The sequence below is a fragment of the Pteropus alecto genome, unplaced genomic scaffold (assembly GCF_000325575.1).
Source record: "Pteropus alecto unplaced genomic scaffold, ASM32557v1 scaffold388, whole genome shotgun sequence".
In the NCBI taxonomy this organism is placed as follows: domain Eukaryota; kingdom Metazoa; phylum Chordata; class Mammalia; order Chiroptera; family Pteropodidae; genus Pteropus; species Pteropus alecto.
The window spans coordinates 1,127,423-1,146,746 of record NW_006441398.1 but is presented as its reverse complement, the minus strand read 5'-3'; the positions used below and the strand labels follow the sequence as shown (position 1 = coordinate 1,146,746).

The 19,324-nt window shown below is 58.6% G+C and overlaps 1 protein-coding gene across 1 annotated transcript in view; it reads left to right on the top strand.

The window, feature by feature from the left end:
* ADGRL1 (adhesion G protein-coupled receptor L1) overlaps nucleotides 1-19,324 on the top strand; it is a 25,129-nt gene that overhangs the window by 5,481 nt on the left and 324 nt on the right. Inside the window, 21 exon segments of the mRNA XM_025051630.1 lie at nucleotides 1,424-1,533; nucleotides 8,544-9,344; nucleotides 10,204-10,518; nucleotides 11,230-11,333; nucleotides 11,640-11,825; nucleotides 12,085-12,123; nucleotides 12,285-12,468; nucleotides 12,631-12,753; nucleotides 13,272-13,486; nucleotides 13,773-13,943; nucleotides 14,396-14,605; nucleotides 14,694-14,914; nucleotides 15,051-15,117; nucleotides 15,504-15,595; nucleotides 16,140-16,308; nucleotides 17,508-17,636; nucleotides 17,809-17,905; nucleotides 17,982-18,110; nucleotides 18,282-18,299; nucleotides 18,773-19,321; nucleotide 19,324. The exon segment at nucleotide 19,324 is cut by the window's right edge and continues 324 nt beyond it. Coding sequence (XP_024907398.1) covers nucleotides 1,424-1,533; nucleotides 8,544-9,344; nucleotides 10,204-10,518; nucleotides 11,230-11,333; nucleotides 11,640-11,825; nucleotides 12,085-12,123; nucleotides 12,285-12,468; nucleotides 12,631-12,753; nucleotides 13,272-13,486; nucleotides 13,773-13,943; nucleotides 14,396-14,605; nucleotides 14,694-14,914; nucleotides 15,051-15,117; nucleotides 15,504-15,595; nucleotides 16,140-16,308; nucleotides 17,508-17,636; nucleotides 17,809-17,905; nucleotides 17,982-18,110; nucleotides 18,282-18,299; nucleotides 18,773-19,321; nucleotide 19,324 — 3,930 coding nt within the window.

The following is a 19,324-nucleotide window of genomic DNA, read 5'->3' as shown; positions in this document are numbered from 1 at the left end:
TTCCCTCTTGTTCTTGATATTGAGATGAAATTTGCATAACATGAAAGTCACCATCTTAAAGTGAATAATTCAATGGTATTGAATACATTTCAGAATATTGTGCAGCCACCATCCATACCTAGTTCCAGAACGTTTTCATCACCCCAGAAGGAAACCCTGTCCCTGTTAGCAGTCACTTTCCACCACCACCCCCGTACCCCCAGCCACAACTAATCCACTTTCTGTCACTGGATTTGCTTGTTCTGGACATTTCATATAAATAGAATCACGAAACACGTAGGCTTTTGTGTCTGGCTTTCACGCAGCATGTTTCCAAGGTTTATCCACGTTGTGTGTGTAAGAGCTTAATTTCTTTTTATGGCTGAGTACTATTCTGTTGTGGGGATGGACCACATTTTGTTTATACATTCTTCCATCGATGGACACTTGGGTCGTTCCCACCTTTGGCGACTGTGTGAATGATGCTGCTAAGACCATTCGTGTACAGGTCGTTGTTTGAGCAGCTGCTTTCAGTTCTTTTGGGAATATATCAAGGGATGGAGTTTCTTGGTTAAAGATGACTCTGCTTAATTTTCTGAGGCCAATGTTCTGTTTTTAAAGAAGGGGGTTGAGGTGGGCAGGTAGGTATAAGCGGATTCTCATTGGTTAAGGGCAAGAGTAAAGAGAGAAGACACAGGAGGCCTCTCTGCCCCGTACCTGTCGAGAAGCCCCTCAAACCACTTCCTGCACATCCACAGTTAGGTTACTATTCCACTGGCTGAGACGTGGCCCGCTCCAGGGAAGAGAGACCCTGACTGTGGGGACAGACAGCAGAGGAGAAACATCTTTTGCTTGTTGTTAAGTGGGCTTCACTTGACATGTTAGCCAGACCCTGAGAAGCTGACAGGGACTCAGAGTTCCCGTGGGGAATCGAGACTGGCTCCACCGTGAGGTGAGGACTCTGCCCCCGAACTGGCCGCTCCTCATACATCCTCACATCAGCACTGACCAAAGGGGTGGACATAGACTGACACTGTGGGCATTTCATTAACAGTGTGTTTGCAAGGACACCACCTCCCATGTGTGGCTTTACGTGTCTTCCTCTTCCATGAGCAAAGGAGGGGCTTTCCAGTCAGTTTAGAGAAAATACCGATGATGTGATGGCGCCGTGATGTGCGGATAGGATGGAAGTGATGAAGGGTGTCTGGGGAAGCAGTTCATGGGGCGATGCCCAGGTCTAGCCCTGAGCTTGATGCCATGCTGGGGCTGAGTACCAAAGACCTGTCTGGTGGAAAAGAGAGAGCAGGCAGGAAACAGAAAGCAGTGCCCCTGGCCTTGTTTCCAGGGGTCCTTCCCAATTTGGGGGTGTCCATTCCTCTCCTGACCCTGGAGGCCCCCAGGTTCTAAGCCATTGTTTTCCCAGCTCTCTGTCTTTCCTCTGCAGGTGTAACAACCGCACCCAGTGCGTGGTGGTTGCCGGCTCTGATGCCTTTCCTGACCCGTGTCCCGGGACCTACAAGTACCTGGAGGTGCAGTACGACTGTGTCCCCTACAGTGAGTCATCTTGTTCCTTGTGCGGACGTGGGCCCTTCCCCCTCCCAGAAGTGAGCGAGGAGGAGACACCTTGACCAACACACATATATACACACACATACACACACAGGTCCAAGTTGGGGCCAGGTACATGGGGACAGCTGGGTTTGCTCTCTCCTTCACATTCTCTTCTCCCAGACACCCTTGTCCATACTCAGTACCTGCCCCATCTCCCTGCCACCACCAGAGACTGTCCCTTTCCACAGGGCACCTTCTCTAACTCTTGTTACCCTGGCCCACTGCCCTGCTTCTCCACATGCTCCCGGCTCATTTACACACTTCGAGGCCACACCCCCATACTCTGCCTGGTACACTTACATCTCTCCTCTTTGTCATCCTGGACCCCACTGCCCTCTAATCCCACTTCCTCCTCATCCCTTACCTTCCCGAATACCCCGCCCCTTACATGCCTGCTCTTCCTTCTCACTCACTGCCTTTCCTCTCTGAACTCCTCCTCCTTTCCATGGTCCACCTCACCCCTCATGTGCCCCCACTCATGCCCCTTTCCTGTCCTGGGAGCTGAATTCTATGCCCAAAGAGAGGCAGACCACCCGCTGAGGCCTGGGGGCAGATCCTGCGTGAGGGGCTGGGGGCATCTTCCACAGATTCCTATGTCCTGGTTGCTTTGCCCATTACTGTGCCAGCACTTCCTGTCTACAAAGGAAGTGCCACCATGTTGGACTGCGGGTGGCCCCCAGGAACCTTGAGGAAGGTGATCTGAGGAGCCAGGGGCCTGGCTTTCTCGCACCTGGCCAAGCGGAGCAGACAAAGACAGGGTCTCTCCTCCTCAGCACCCCACCCTTAATATCCTTCTTTCCTGCCCTCACTCTTCCCTCCGCCTCCCTCTCCTCCTCCCCAGCTTCACACAGCCAACCTGGAGGTAGGGCCTCCAGGCAGAGGGGGGAGGAGGCAGGGCCGCCAGAGTGTCTGAGCGTGGGGAGAGGGGGTGGAGGAGCAGGAGGCCCTGTGACTCTCCCTCCTCTCCCCTCCCACTCCAGCCTCCCCCACCAACCTCTGATTTCTCCTCGCAGGTGATGACCTACACTGGGGAAACAGAATCACTTATGTGCTTCCATAACTTTCTTCTTTTACTCCTCACCCTTTCCTTTCAGCATCTGAGGCCTCCAGCCGCCACCCGAGGGGAAGGCCCATCTGATCCTTGAAGCCTCCCCACAGCACTGGGGACACTGCCCACCCCCAGGGCTGGGGCAACAGGGAGGAGGGTGGGAGCGGGGGAGAGCAGCGCAGCGGGGAAGGCAGGCTGGGTTCAAAGCTCGGCCAGGCTCTTCGATTGTCCTGGCTCTGAAACTTGAGCAAATTACTTAATTTCTCAGGGCCACTATAGGAGGGGGCGAGAGTCTAGGACAGCGTGTGTGCAAAGCGGCTGGCCCAGGGGTAGCTTCAGAACCTGCTCCCAGTGGCGGAGGCCACATCCTCACCCCCCAGCGCCCAGACCGAATCCTGGTTCAGGGTGTGCTCAGTAATGGTCCAGGTGCCCTTTCAAGCTGGCTGAGCCTGTATATTCATCTGCGGTGGGGGGAAGGGAGCAAAACACCTCCCCTGGGATGTTGCCAGGAGTAGAGAGAATGTGGGTAAGGCTCCTTGTGTGCCCTGAGCCATAAGTGTGAAGGAAGCATACCCGCTTTTGCCAGCTGTGTGGCCTTGGCCGTGTTGCTTCACTGAGTCTCGGTTTCGCCATCTATATAGACACTGTTTTTAAAAGACTGCCCAGGAAGTGCCTAGCACAGTTCCTGGCACCTACTGAGCGCTGGGCACTGGTAGTCATTGCTTTTGTTGTAACTACCAGTTATTATTGCTGTTGGTAATCAAAAATAAAACTAATGAAAGATGATGAACCCAGTTCCTCCTGAGGCAGACAGGATAAAGGGCAAGAGGAAAACCCTCTGGTCCAAGTGGAGTCCAAAGTAAGTGGATGCCACACAGGTAAAGCAGCAGGAAAAAGGTATAGAGGGCCCAGGGAGGAAAGGGATGGAGAGACCTCCTGAAACAGACCCCCGCCCTCAGCTGTGGGCAGGGGCATGATCCACAGAGATCAGGAGGGACGCAGGTCAGCCCAGGAGAAGGATGGCCCCCAGTCTGATGGGAGAGCTAGCCTGAGTGCTGGAGGAGATAGGACACACGCACGTGCGCGCACACACAGACACACACACACACACACGAGATATGTGGGGACATAACGGAGCCATGTGTGCCCAGGACAGGAAGAGCTGGAGGGCTAAGCTAACTCCCGGTCCCAGAGGAAGGGGGAGCTATGGTTCCCAGGAAGATGGAAGCTAGGCCACAGAACTGGGAATCCGGGCACTCACTTATCTCCCAAATGTTCACTGAGCACCTCCTGTGTGCCAGGCTCTGGATGAGGCGCTGGGAAGGCAGCCAAACCCTGCCCCGGTGGAACTCCCTGCTTCTGCTTCCAGAGAGGTGGCAGGAGAGCCAGGCCCTGGTCAGAGGTTCCTGAGGTGCCAGAGATGCAGAGGCTAGAGGGACGCAGCCTGGGCAACCATCTTGCCCTGGGCTTCAGAGGCTAGGGTGATCCCAGTGCTGGTGTGGGCGGGTCAGAGGTGGGTGTAGGGGATACTGTGGGGAGGGGGCAGTGGGTGTGTGGGACCCCCCGACACACGCATCGGACAGGCCCGACTAACACTGGATTTGCCTTGCAGCTGAGCACAGTCTAACCATGCCCCTTCCTCCCCCAGGTGCCGCCGGCCCACCAGGCAGCAGGTGGCCTGGAGCTCCTGGCTCTGGGGCCCCCCTGGGGGAGGGGCTGGGCAGAGAAACTGAGTCTTGGGGGAGCGTGGGAGCGTGTCTGTGCCCCCACCTGCTGTCCTGTCCCGTCTGTGATGTCTCCCCACCCCAGCCTCTTCCCTCTCTGCCTCTGTCTCCCTACCCCAACTCTCTGAGGCCGAGGGGAGCTCTGTCTGCCCTTCAGTCATTCGGTGTCCAGCTCTGTTGCCCTCTCTCTGTATTAGCTTTTTATGGGTTGTGAGGGCTTGTGGGGGGAACCCAGCTGGACTCAGGTGGGGCCAGCACGGACAGGGAAGGAGTTCAGTCTGTTCTCTCAGCTCTGGGTACCCAAGTCCCAGGAGTCACTAAATCCCCTCTCTTGGGCCCCTTGTTCTGGCAGGAGGGCAGCAGGTAGGGCGAGAGGGGATCTGAGTGTTTCCTCCCTGCCCCTGCTCCCTGGTACCCCACTAACCAGAGCCCGCCCCCCAGCTGGGGCTCCTCCCTCCCCGCCCAGCTGCAGCGAGGGTGCCCACTCACATCTGAGGGCATGGCCCACCTGCTGCCCGTACCCGCCTCACCCCGTGTCTCTCTTGGTCTCGTGTCTTCCCCTTCCTGTGACTGTCTTCCCCACGACCTCTCACCCCGACCTGACCCCAGAGGAAGGGACTTGGGGGGCGGGGGCTGAGTTGATACTACATTCAGGGTTTGGGAACCAGGAGTGAGGAAAGAAAGGAAAAGGGGGCGTGTTGCCAGAAAAGAAACAAAAGCAATTTAATCTCTTTTTTTTTTTCTCTTTTTAAAGTAGAAGTGGAGCAGAAAGGTAAACGCACTGTTACCAATGCTAACCCCTAACTCACACTTTGTTTTACCTGTGCCATACTCATGTGACCCGCCCTCCCCTCTCTGCCCCTTCTTCTCCCGCCCCCCAGCTGGGTCCAGCTGCTAGTCCCCACCCCGGGTGTCCTCCCGGTGGGGCTAACTCTGGTCCAGCCACTGGCAACTCCACCCTCCAGACACCCGAGGAAGCTCCTCTCTGAGCACGGGCAGGACCTTCTGTCTCTTCTGCCTCTCTCTTTCTGTCTCTCCCTGTCCTTCCTAGTCCCCAGCCCTTTTTGGGGGGACCTGGCCTTCTCTCATACTTCTTTTGCCTCCTTCAGGAGAAGTTTGTAAGCATCCGGGGCGGGTGGGGATCCCCTTCCCTGGCTCCCTACGGGGGGCCAGGTGGTGGGGTCACCGGGTGAGCCGTCTCTCTCCTCTCTTCTTCCCACCCCAACTTTGGTAACTTGTGTCCCATTGGGGAAGAGGGATGCGGGGGTACGCCTTTGTTTTCCTTTCGGGAAGCAGATTCATCCTATCCCTCGGGCTCCTGGTGGCTTAAGTTCCTTCTGGTTTGACGTTCCCAAGGCCCAGAGCTGTTTTGGAGCACAGAGCACCAGCTTCCCCCACCCCCAGCCCCCATCCTCGACCAGCTGGGGGCCCAGCCCTGGGGTTGGGTATAAGCTGTCCCCAGCCCTGGGAGGGCATCCTGCCAAACTGGGGACAAGGGGGTGGGGGCGGGCCCCACGGTCGGGGGAGCGTGGGGTGGGGAAGCATTTTTTTCTCTGATTCTGAAACACTTGCGACGCTGCAGTCAGGGTTTCTTCTGGGCTGTTGTGGTTAGAGGACCAGGGAGAGGGGGCCAGGGTGGTATAGGCCGGGTCTGGGGACTTCAGGAGCACCGTAATTTCTTGCGGGTTTAACCTTCCGCAGGGGAGCTGGAGAACTCTGGCGGGTAGGACTGTCCACCATGGGGATAGGGCACGGGCTGCAGCTGTAGGGCTTGGAGGGCAGGATGTTGGGGATGGCGGCTTCCTCCTCTGAAAGTTTTGAGAAATTGACGGCTCTGAGGCTGGCAGCAGGGGCAGGGCTGGGTAAGACATCCTTTCGAATCGCCTTTGCCTTGAAATTACGGTGGTCTGTGGAGCATCCCCTTCGAGGGAGGTGGGGCGGGGTCCCTCCAAGCTGCTCCCCTCCCCCCTGCCCCCCTTCCCTATCTCAGAGAGGCCTGGGCAGCCAGCCCACGGTCTGCCCCTCACTGAACCCCGCCACTCTCTCCCTCTCTCTCTTCTGGAGTCTCTCTCCCACCCAGCACCAGACACTCTTCTTGCAGGCCCGGTGGTGGTTTGGATACGAAGTCCTGGATCTTTTCTCTTCAAGGGGCGGGTTGGGGGAGGGAAGAGGAGGTGTTGGGAGCTTGGTGCTAGGGAGGGGTCCTTGCTGGCAAAGGCTCCAGGCAGACCCTTCTCATCTTCTCCCTGGTCCCCAGGGTAACCTCTAACCACGTTTTCCTCCTCCACGCCCTTCTGATTAGGTCAGGCTCTGAGACCTCCCACCACCCTCTCACACACACACAGCTGGCAGGGGGCTGCCCGGGCTTGGGGAGAGGGGAGACCTGGGCACAGAGGAAATGGGTGGAGGCCAGGTGTGCTGGGGAGGGGTGCAAGCCAACACCTCAGGGCATCGGGGACACGGAGATGGTAGAGCCCCAGGGCCCAAGCCAGGATCCTTCTGGTTCCTGCCCACCTCTGTGCCTGGGGCTCCTTTTCCCCTTCTAAAAACAGGGCACGCTCCTGGCTGCTTTGTGCCTGGGGACCCTTGGGCTGCCCTCCAAGCCAGTGCCGGGTCCCAGCCCTCCCTGCCCACCTCAGGGCCAGCTGCTTTGGTGACAGGCCAAGCAGAAGCAGAGAATTCACTGCAAACCCTCACCCTGGCCTGTCCATGGGTTCTGCCAGCAGGGAGGTGAGAGGGAGGCCCCAGCCGTCCTGGATGGAGGGGCTTCTGGCCATCACTACTCTGGGAGGAGGAGGGGAGCCTGGCCACACTGACTGTTGAGAGTCCAGACCTCCACCGGGTCGGCAGGGGAGGCTAGGAGTAGGTGGCGCTGGGACGTGATGGGGCAAGGGTAGGCAGGCCAGCAGGGGCCAACGAGATGCAGTTGAGGTTTTCCTCCTTTTCAGGGAATGGGGGGGTGGGGCGGGGCCCCCCACCTTTCTGACATCAGCGCTGCCTTGGTCCCTCCTCCCGAGCCGGGGATGGTTGCAGGTAAATCGGGGTCCGGGGCAGGGGAGGTGGGGGGCCTGGCTGGGGCGGGCTGGGTCTTTATCCTAGCACCTGGTTCCCTCCCTTGCCCCCTGAGCTGGACCTGGGACTGCCCTCCCGAGGGACCCTCAGTCCGGCCTGGGCCTTGGAGTGAATTCTCTGCTCACCCCCTCTCTCCTCTGTCAGCACTAACCCTTTCTTCCCAGGTGGTCTCCAGTGTGCCTCCCTTGGAGCCAGGACCTCTGCTGAGGCCCACCCCCCCACCTTGTCTCTCTTCCCTCCACGCAGCTCTCCTTCCCCCTCCCCAACTCTCCTGGGGAGTCACCTCCCTCCCCATGTCCCACCTCCCCAATCCCTGTGCACCAGTGTCAGTGTCTGCTGCTGAACAAACCCATGAGAGACCCTGCCGGCTGGGGGCAGGGCTGGGCGCCCTGGGGAGGGGCTGAACTTTTCCAAAAACCTTTCCTGATTGTGTGGGTCCAGGTGTGTGGGGGCCACAGGCTGCAACAGGAACCTTGGGTGTTTCCCCCACCCTGGAATGGTGGGGGGCACCCCTGACACCCACAGTGGGTACAAAAACATCACTACCTTGCAATTTTTGCAGGAGGAAGAAAGTGGAGTGTAAAAAAAAAAAATTCTGTGTCCTGGTGTGGTTGATGAAGGATGGGACCCTCGACTCTAGCTCTTCCATAGGGGGCGGAGACAATGGCGAAGGGGCAGGGCACTGAGTCCCTGGAACCTCAAAGCCACCAGCCAGTGGCTGCAGTGAGATCTTTCTGCCCCACTTAAGGCACAAGAGAACATCTCTGGGAGGGCTCTTGCCAAACCCCTTATCCCCAGCCTGTGGGGTCTCTAGCAGCCAGGGAAGGAAAGAGGGCACCACCTCCCCCCCACTAACCCTGCTCTTAATGGCCTCCAGGGTTGACATCTCCAGGGAGAGGGGCAGCTGGGCGGGGTGGGGGTCCCAGCCCGGAAACCCCCTTCCCATCACCAGCCCTACCAAGCAACCGTGACTGCAGCAGCAGGAGGGGACAGCCTGGCTCCCCCGTGGCCACGTGACCAACTTGCCTCTCTCTCCCCTCTCTCTCCCCCTCTTCCTTACCCCCTGCTCCTCCTCTCGTGTCTCCTCCCCACCCACCTGCCTGGCCCAGTCTTCGTGTGCCCAGGGACCCTCCAGAAGGTGCTGGAGCCCACTTCGACGCACGAGTCGGAGCACCAGTCTGGTGCGTGGTGCAAGGATCCACTGCAGGCGGGTGACCGCATCTATGTCATGCCCTGGATCCCCTACCGCACAGACACGCTGACCGAGTACGCCTCATGGGAGGACTACGTGGCGGCACGCCACACCACCACCTACCGCCTGCCCAACCGTGTGGACGGCACGGGGTTCGTGGTCTACGACGGCGCTGTCTTCTACAACAAGGAGCGCACGCGCAACATCGTCAAGTACGATCTGCGCACTCGCATCAAGAGCGGGGAGACGGTCATCAACACCGCCAACTACCACGACACCTCGCCCTACCGCTGGGGGGGCAAGACCGACATCGACCTAGCTGTGGACGAGAATGGGCTGTGGGTCATCTACGCCACCGAGGGCAACAATGGGCGGCTGGTGGTGAGCCAGCTCAATCCGTATACGCTGCGCTTCGAGGGCACGTGGGAGACGGGCTACGACAAGCGCTCGGCGTCCAACGCCTTCATGGTGTGCGGCGTCCTCTACGTGCTGCGCTCTGTCTACGTGGACGACGACAGCGAGGCGGCTGGCAACCGCGTGGACTATGCCTTCAACACCAATGCCAACCGCGAGGAGCCCGTCAGCCTGGCCTTCCCCAACCCCTACCAGTTCGTCTCCTCCGTGGACTACAACCCGCGCGACAACCAGCTCTACGTCTGGAACAACTACTTCGTGGTGCGCTATAGCCTGGAGTTTGGGCCTCCAGACCCCAGTGCCGGTGAGGATGGCTTGTGTCCACAGCTACCCCCGCCCCCCCCCACAACCGCCGTCCCAGGGTTGGGGGTGAATCTGGCAGCTCTTAGCGACCTAGAGGTCGGAGAGAGTCACACAGCACATGCTGTTCCAGGCACTTCCCAGCTGGTAACTTGTCTAACCCTTCTAACACAGAGCTTGTTACTTCCCTGAGTTTACAGATGAGGAAACTGAGGCACAGAGTGGGTGGTGAATTAGCTTGAGGATTTGGACCCAGGACTTTGGGTGCCTGACCACTTAGCTGCACTGCCTTTCTCAGAGGCTTGTGCATTTGTAGCCCTGGAACTCTTAACCAACCAGAATCCTGGGTGGAAGCTCAAATACCGGGTAAAACAGGACAAGGTTGAGCTGTTGATGGGGTGAGGGCCCCTCTGCAGCCTTGTTTGTGTCCTCGGCTGCCCTGAGCCAGCTCTGAGCAGCCCCAGGGCTCCAGAGAGCCTGGTCTAATCAAGCCTTGTTTGCATAATGGGGAGCTGAGGCCCCCTGAGGGAAAGAAGCCGGGTTACAGAGACCAGAGTTAGTAACCAAGGATGAGAGGTGGCAGTGTTCATCTCCTTCCTGGCCTATCCTTTCCAGGTGCTCTCTCACACCTGAGGGTGCACACGAGTGAATTTGCACGTTTTGATGTTTTAGACAGTCCCATGGGTGTGAGGTACCTCTGTGGGCGGAGAGAATGCAGAGGAGATCCTCTCCCAGACCCAATGGGAACCAGGACATCTTTCCACTTCAGTGGCAAGAAAGATGCTAAGATGCCAGGGACCCGGTGCCTGATGGGGCCCCAAGCCTGGGGGTGATTCTGTCTCATGGCCTCCTCTCCATTCCAGGCCCAGCCACTTCGCCACCCCTCAGCACAACCACCACAGTCCGGCCCACGCCCCTCACCAGCACAGCCTCACCCGCAGCCACCACCCCGCTCCGCCGGGCACCCCTCACCACGCACCCGGTGGGTGCCATCAACCAGCTGGGACCCGACCTGCCTCCAGCCACAGCCCCAGCCCCCAGCACCCGGCGGCCCCCAGCCCCCAATCTGCACGTGTCTCCAGAGCTCTTCTGTGAACCTCGAGAGGTGCGGCGGGTCCAGTGGCCGGCCACCCAGCAGGGCATGCTGGTGGAGAGACCTTGCCCCAAGGGAACTCGAGGTGAGTACAGAGGCCTTGGTCACCTCTTCTGGGGCTGACTTGGGGGGTGGCCACTGCTGGTCTGGCTAGGGAAGGGACAGGGGACGTGCCTACCACTCAGCATAGATGCACTTACCCGTCCACTTCCCCTTTTGACAAAGTGTGGGCTTTATGGGGTAGGATTCATGCCCAACATCTGCAGCTGTGTCCCCAGAGCCCAGCAGAGCTCCCAGGGAACAGCAGCAGCTTAGTTTTCCCAGCCCCATTCCCTGACCCTTCCTGCAGTGCTGAGCACTAGGCAGACCCTGCAGGGAGCCCACAGAGATAAGCTGGGTGGGTCGCAGCCTCAGGCTGAGATGGAACAGTCCTAGGAACAGCATCTGAAGTGCCAGAGGGGTGGGACTAAGACCACCCGCTCTAGGGACCTGAGGGGAGGGTTAGAAGAGGCTTCATGGAAAGGGGGCTTCCCATTTGGGTTTTGTTAGAAGGTTCTAATTCCAGTAGGTAAAGATGGAAGAGAAGACAAGAGGGAGAGCTTAGGGGATTAAGGTGTGGCTTATGTCACCTCAGAGTGACACCTCTCTTGACTGTCCTACCTGCTTCATGTCTGGTCTCCCATGTTCCCCTCACTTCTCCCCTCACCCATTCGTCTCTGTCTCCTTTCCCCCTGCTTTGGCCCGCCCTTCTCTCCTTCCTTGTGGCCCCCTTCTCTGTTCCTGTCTGTCCCTGCAGGAATTGCCTCCTTCCAGTGTCTACCAGCCCTGGGGCTCTGGAACCCCCGGGGCCCTGACCTCAGCAACTGCACCTCCCCCTGGGTCAACCAGGTGGCCCAGAAGGTACCAGCAGCAGCCACCCCTCCCAGATAGGCACCTTTGCTCACGCACTGGGCCCTGGGTGGCTGGGTGCAGGGCGCAGCGGGGCAGTGGAACAATGGGAGACAAGGGAGATAAATGGATAGCAGGTCTGAGAGGCAGGACTATGGGGTCTCCTCCCTGGCCTACAGAGTGGGGGAGAGAGCAGACAGGGAGAAGGGGCAGTAGAGAGGAATGAGGGGCTGAGCAGTCTGGGCAAGTGCGGAGGGACCATGAGGGGAGCAAAATGGTCCCTGACAGAGCTGGGTCCTCCACTCCTGCCTCACACAGATCAAGAGTGGGGAGAATGCAGCCAACATTGCCAGTGAGCTGGCCCGCCACACCCGGGGCTCCATCTATGCGGGGGATGTGTCCTCCTCTGTGAAGCTGATGGAACAGCTGCTGGACATCCTGGACGCCCAGTTACAGGCCCTGAGGCCCATTGAGCGCGAGTCAGCTGGCAAGAACTACAACAAGGTGGGGCTTGACAGTGGGGATGACAGTGGGCACTACCCCGGGGGCTCAGGAAGGTTCGGCTTGGTACCTCCAAGCTGGGCTGCCACCAGGAAGCATAGACTCCAGGCCCTCTGGTCTCCCTCCTGGGCTGCTCCGGATGGGCCTGGGGGTTGGGGATACCTTAGGAACAACTCTTGCTCGTGGCCCAGTCCCAGCTTGGTGGCAGATGCAGAAAAGAGTGGGTAGATGTGGCCTGACAGCACCTCCATCTCTTTCCTAGATGCACAAGCGGGAGAGAACCTGCAAGGACTACATCAAGGTAAGGCCCAGGGGACTCCGGCTGGCTGAGCGGGGTGGGACAGGCCCTACTCGGCACTGGGAGAATAGAGGCTGAGAGGAGGGGACACGGAGCTCAGCCCCACGAACTGGAGGATGTGGCGGGATTCGTGGCGCCACCCCCCACCACCACCACCTGTGCAGGCTGTGGTGGAAACGGTGGACAACCTGCTACGGCCGGAGGCTCTTGAGTCCTGGAAGGACATGAATGCCACAGAGCAGGTACACACAGCCACCATGCTCCTGGATGTCCTGGAAGAGGGCGCCTTCCTGCTGGCCGACAACGTCAGGGAGCCGGCCCGCTTCCTGGCTGCCAAGCAGAATGTGGGTGAGTGCTGTGGTCTTACCAGGCCCAGTTCAGGTGCAAACCTTGAACTGTGGAGTCTGCCTGTTCCAGAGACCGTGGGGGATACCCTGGTCCTTGACCTTGGGCCTCTAGACAGGGAACAGACCCCAACCCCATATGCCCTGCCATCCTCTGTCCCCACAGTCCTGGAGGTCACGGTCCTGAACACGGAGGGCCAAGTGCAGGAGCTGGTGTTCCCCCAGGAGTACCCAAGCGAGAACTCCATCCAGCTGTCAGCCAACACCATCAAGCAGAACAGCCGCAACGGTCAGTGCCCGGCCCCATGCTGGCAGCGCCGCCCCACTTATGGAGAACAGCGGCTGTCAGTTTTTATGGGGTTGAAGAGTCTGAGAAAAGGTTGGGACCTGTAACAACACACAGATAAGTTCTCCGCTCAAGCTGGCGAAACATTCCAGGGGACTCACGGGGTCCCCCCAAAGCCCCACAGAGCCCCGAACATTTGCAGTCTGCAGGGCTCACTCCTCTGCAGCAGCAGTTGATCCTCACAGCTCAGGGGAAATTGTCCTGTTTGAGACTAAGACTCAGAGAGCTTAGGGATTTGCTTGAAGTCACACTGCAAGTAAGAGGTTCCCAAGGACCCAGACCCTGAGTCTCCTGGTTTGCTGCCCTGCTGTTTGGCACTGCCTACCACCGAGCAGTGATCCCAGAGAAGGGGTCCCTGATCCCCACTCGTCTGGGCTGCAGTCTGGAGAAGCCAGGTCCCGGTGGCTGGAAGTGTGTCAGTCGAGGGCTGACGGCACACCCGCTGCACCTGTCCTTTCCAGGGGTGGTCAAAGTTGTCTTCATCCTCTACAACAATCTGGGCCTCTTCCTGTCCACTGAGAACGCCACGGTGAAGCTGGCAGGTGAAGTGGGCGCAGGTGGTCCGGGAGGTGCCTCCCTCGTGGTGAACTCACAGGTCATCGCAGCCTCCATCAACAAGGAGTCAAGCCGAGTCTTCCTCATGGACCCTGTCATCTTCACCGTGGCCCACCTGGAGGTGAGCTGAGGTGTTCCCCATGGGGTTCCCAGCATCCGCAGAGTTCCCAGGCTGCATATCCCCGCATTGCGTGTTCATCTACCCCAGGAGTAAGTTCCGATCCCTCCCTGGGCCACCAGTCCCTCAGCCTCCACCTCAGCAGCTTAGGCCATTTGTCCCCAGAGATCTCAGACTACCGCCTGAAATTCCAGGCACTTCTCCATGCTTGTTGCTGTCCCTCTAGCTGGGTGTGAGGGCTGGAAGGGGACTCCCCAGATCTGACTCGCCGGCCACTACCACACAACAGGCCAAGAACCACTTCAATGCTAACTGCTCCTTCTGGAACTACTCGGAGAGATCCATGCTGGGCTATTGGTCAACCCAGGGCTGCCGCCTGGTGGAGTCCAACAAGACCCACACGACGTGTGCCTGCAGCCACCTCACCAACTTTGCTGTGCTCATGGCTCACCGCGAGATCGTAAGCTGGCCAGCACCCCGCTGCACTGCTCTGGGCGGGCCTGCTCATTGGCTCAGCTTTGCATGGCATTACAGAGTGCGTCATGGGCAGTGCCAGGGAAGGCCAGCTTCATGGGCACGGGGGCGGCACTAGTCTTGCCCAGGGCATGAGACCACATGTCTGGTTCTCTCTCTCTGGTCACGGTCCCACCTTCTCCCAAGGCACTCTGGAGAAGCAAGTTGGTGTCACCTTTGTCATCTCTCCACACACCTTCCAGAGCATGAGGAAGTGAGCGTGCTGCCTGCAGAGGGGTGGGGGCCGGCAAGTTGGCCAGGGGCAGAAGGCCAGCAGGGCTGTACCAGTGGTATTCATGGCCTGAGGCCTGGTCTGCAGCTGGCACCTATCTGAGCCCAGGGTGAGCCTGGCCATGTGCAAGGCCAAGGGCACTGAGTGCACCCCCTACTGTCCCCCAGTACCAGGGCCGCATCAACGAGCTGCTGCTGTCAGTCATCACCTGGGTGGGCATTGTGATCTCTCTGGTCTGTCTGGCCATCTGCATCTCTACCTTCTGCTTCCTGCGGGGGCTGCAGACCGACCGCAACACCATCCACAAGAACCTGTGCATCAACCTCTTCCTGGCTGAGCTGCTCTTCCTGGTCGGCATAGACAAGACTCAGTATGAGGTGAGTCTGGCGTGGGGTGGGGGCAGGGGGAGGGAGGAGAGGCGACCCAGCCTGGCCCCTCCTCACCTGTGGTGCCCCTGCCCCCTAGATTGCCTGCCCCATCTTCGCTGGTCTGCTGCACTACTTCTTCCTGGCTGCCTTTTCCTGGCTGTGCCTGGAGGGCGTGCACCTCTACCTGCTACTGGTGGAGGTGTTCGAGAGCGAGTACTCCCGTACCAAGTACTACTACCTGGGTGGCTACTGCTTCCCAGCCCTGGTCGTGGGCATCGCGGCCGCCATCGACTACCGCAGCTACGGCACTGAGAAGGCGTGAGTGCCCCTCCTTCTCTCCTCCTGCCTGGCTCCCTGTTCAGTAGCAGGACCCTCACGGCACTGGGCTCCTGGGGTTGGAGGGTAGGTCCCCCACAACCCCCCACCTCACCCCCTGGCTCTGCTTCTTTTATAGCTGCTGGCTCCGAGTAGACAATTATTTCATCTGGAGCTTCATTGGGCCCGTCTCCTTTGTTATTGTGGTAAGTTGGAAGGCAGTACACCTGGTACTGTTTTCATCCTTTATCCTGGCTAGCCTTGACCCTGAGCCCCTGAAAACTGTGAGAACTAACCAGCCAACTAAGAGGACAGGAGCGCAGTGGGTCTGTAGAGCTCCAGCACTGAGGTCCATGCATCCAGGAGCTGTGATTTGAGCCCCTGTTCTGTGTCAGGCTGGAGGCCCCATCTTCCCAGCAGTGGGAGCCATGTAATAGACGGTTATACCAGGGGGTGGGAACCTGGGGGCAGTTACATCGTCAGAGGAGTCCATGAAGGAAGAGGTCCATGCTGAGACTTGGCCAGGAGCTCACACCGGCAGCTGGAAGGCAGAGCAACCCTGGCCCAGCCCCTCCCCTTGTCCCGTCCCCAGGTAAATCTGGTGTTTCTCATGGTGACCCTGCACAAGATGATCCGGAGCTCATCTGTGCTCAAGCCCGACTCGAGTCGCCTTGACAACATTAAGTGAGTAGCCCCCTCCCCACCCCTGCCCCCCAAAACCCCACACCAAGCTGGCCTCTCCCAGGACTTAACTAAAATGTGCTGTCACCTCTGGTGTCATACAATGTGATTTATGGACAGAGATGGTTTTCATTGTGCTCGTTCTATATCTACTTAATGAGTATTAGAAAACATAGCATTAACTCAGCCAACCTGTGGCGTGGGGAATATAACTGCTCAGGGCAAGGCTGAGTTCAAAAAGTGAGTCCATTTCGGACGACTTAAAGAGAAGTAAGCAGCAAAAGACAGATAGTTTAAGGGTCTGGAAACATGGCCTAAAGGATGAAGGATGCAGGGGAATAACTATTCACAAACCTCGACTCCCCAACTCTGCCTGCCCTCAGACTCAGGCTGGGTGGAAGTGTCGCTGGACGGGCCATTCCCATCAGGCCTACTCACCCAGGTGGGTTTTTGTAGACAGAGTCCAGGCCCAAAGAGGCCAATAGGGGATGTATCTCTGCTGGCGGGTACTTTGATGTCCCTATCCCTCTCCCTACCCCGTCCCCAGATCCTGGGCCCTGGGGGCCATTGCGCTGCTCTTCCTGCTGGGCCTCACCTGGGCTTTTGGCCTCCTGTTCATCAACAAGGAGTCGGTGGTCATGGCCTATCTCTTCACCACCTTCAACGCCTTCCAGGGGGTCTTCATCTTTGTCTTTCACTGCGCCTTACAGAAGAAGGTGAGGTCAGGGAAGGGGGCCCAGGTGCTTGCCTTCTTTGGTGGCCTATGTCCGCTGAGAGGGGAGCATGGGCCTCAGGGTCAGGAAAGATTCAGCTAGGGTGAAGAGGGTTCTGGAAAACAAGATACAGCGGACTGGAGGAGAAGGAGAGCCGGGCAGATGTGGGGAGCGAGGAGAGCAGAGGGCAGGGATGCAGTGACAGGACTCTCCCACAACGCAGGGCACAAAGCAGGTATGCAGGAGGGAGAGGATTCTGTGAGTTTTGTGGTGATAGAATGTTTCCTTTTTAAATAAAATGTGTTTAAATCCTTAAAAAAATAAAGAGATAAACAGAAACAGAGAAACTTAGAGGGGCATACAGGGCATACAAGACTCAAGCATGGAAACCGAGCCAAGGCATTTGTATACTTGGTCCTGAAGGCAGTGGAGCCCCCGTCAGATTGTTGTTGGTCCGAGGCGGGTAAGGCTAAGGCAGGGGGATGAAGGAGGCAGCGATGAGAACTCTGCTGCAAGGCTGACTGTACCCTGTTCTGTTCTGTCTGGTGGCCCCCAAGGGACAGTGACTTCCTTGCGTGGCCCCCACTTCACACACAGTGACATTCTTACAGGAGCCCCCAGGCCTACATGGTGTGACCAGGGCTCCGGTTACCTTTTCTGTCCTCCAGCCATGCTCTCTGCTCTCTCAGACACCTAGACATGGACCCTCCTTAGGGCTTGTCCCCTGCTCCTTCCAGATATCTGACTTCTCTCTCAGGTCTTTGCCAAAACGTCTCCTTCTTGTTGAGGCCTCCCCTGATCTGCCTAACCCCCTTTCCAGCCATAGGTCTGTTTGCAGCACCTAACATCATCACACATCCTACCTTACGTACTGATGTTTGCATCTACGTTATGTCTGTCTACTAAGATAGCAGTTCTGAGAGGTAGGGCTTTGTGTCTGATTTGTGTTGTACTATCCCCAGGGCCTAAGCCACACCTGGCACATAGAGTATGCTCATTAAAGAGCTGTTGAGTCAATGAATGGATGAGAAACTATCCATGGAGATGGAGAAAGGGGGATGGGCCTGAGCGAGGAGAGAGAGTCTACCTGGCTGGCTGCTTGGGGACAGGAGACAGGTTTCTGATGCCCACCAGTAGCTTGGTCTCTGGACTCCCAAGGTGAGGGCACCTGCTGCCAGCTGCCTGTCCTCCTCACTCCCCAGGTGCACAAGGAGTACAGCAAGTGCCTGCGACACTCCTACTGCTGCATCCGCTCCCCACCTGGGGGCGCTCACGGCTCCCTCAAGACCTCAGCCATGCGGAGCAACACCCGCTACTACACAGGGACCCAGGTATCTGGGCTGGGGTTGGGCACCAGGCAGGGCTCCCTCAGGCTGAATGTTGGGCCCGAGATGCGGGGCAGTGCTTGGCCCAGGTCCCTGGTGGTGTGCATCAGGCAAGTGGTCTCAGATCCCGGAGGGTAGGCGGCTCGAGGGCCCCTTCATGTCTGGGCTGTGTCTCCAGAGCCGAATCCGAAGAATGTGGAATGACACCGTGAGGAAACAAACAGAATCCTCCTTCATGGCGGGCGACATCAATAGCACTCCCACCCTGAACCGAGGTAAGACAGTATCCCTCATCCTGGGCTCTAGGCCTGTGTTTCCCAGCTGCCTTGTGACCTCTGACCTCTTGGACAGGTACCATGGGGAACCACCTGCTGACCAACCCTGTGCTGCAGCCCCGTGGGGGCACCAGCCCCTACAACACCCTCATTGCCGAGTCAGTGGGCTTCAATCCCTCCTCGCCCCCCGTTTTCAACTCCCCAGGTAAGAGCACACTGTGCTGGGAGAGGGCAACAGCCCAGGTCAGGGAGCATGGGGTCTGCATCCCAAGAGGTCTTCACTTGGGGTGTTCTCATGCCTCCTGAACGGGAGCCTGGACTTGGCGTTCCACGACCACTCACCTTCTCTCTCTTCCCTCCTGGCTGGCACCTGCAGGGAGCTACCGAGAACCCAGTAAGTGTGACTTTCCTGGTAACCTTTCTGATGCCGGGAGGGGAATGTGACAGTGCCTCACTCACCTAGGGAGAACTCAGTGCCTCACCTAGGGAGAACTCAGGGTGCTCCCCCCGACCTACATACTTACACACACAGTCTTTGGCTGGGCAGTTTGCTGATGTTGCATTTGGGCCTTGGGTGAGGAATGAAAGTGATGAAGGTCAGAGCATAGGAAATGGACCTGGTCACCCAGGTCTCCTCACACCACTGAGATTCTGAGTCCCGAGCTGGGAGGGGACCCTGGGGAAACTGGTCTCCACCCCCCCCTTCCACCAACCTGCTGCATGGCAAGTGTCCGTACTGCCAGTGAGGAAGATGGGGAATGGGAAACTCCAGTCCCCAAAGCAAGGGTGAGCCCAGGTACCCCACTCTGTGTGCCCCACACCCCTCTCACTGCCCAGCCCTCCTGAGCAGCCCCCTTCTGCCTGCAGAGCACCCCTTGGGAGGCCGGGAAGCCTGCGGCATGGACACGCTGCCCCTCAACGGCAACTTCAACAACAGTTACTCCTTGCGAAGTGGGGATTTCCCTCCCGGGGACGGGGCTCCCGAGCCACCCCGAGGCCGGAACCTGGCAGATGCTGCCGCTTTCGAAAAGATGATCATCTCGGAGCTGGTGCACAATAACCTGCGGGGCAGCAGCAGTGGGGCCAAAGGCCCACCACCACCCGAGCCCCCCGTGCCACCTGTGCCGGGGGGTGGCAGTGAGGAAGAGGCGGGAGGGCCCGGGGGTGCTGACCGGGCAGAGATCGAACTTCTCTACAAGGCCCTGGAGGAGCCGCTCCTGCTGCCCCGGGCCCAGTCGGTGCTGTACCAGAGCGATCTGGACGAGTCAGAGAGCTGCACGGCGGAGGATGGGGCCACCAGCCGGCCCCTCTCCTCCCCTCCGGGCAGGGACTCCCTCTATGCCAGCGGGGCCAACCTGCGGGACTCGCCCTCCTACCCGGACAGCAGCCCCGAGGGGCCCAGCGAGGCCCTGCCCCCAC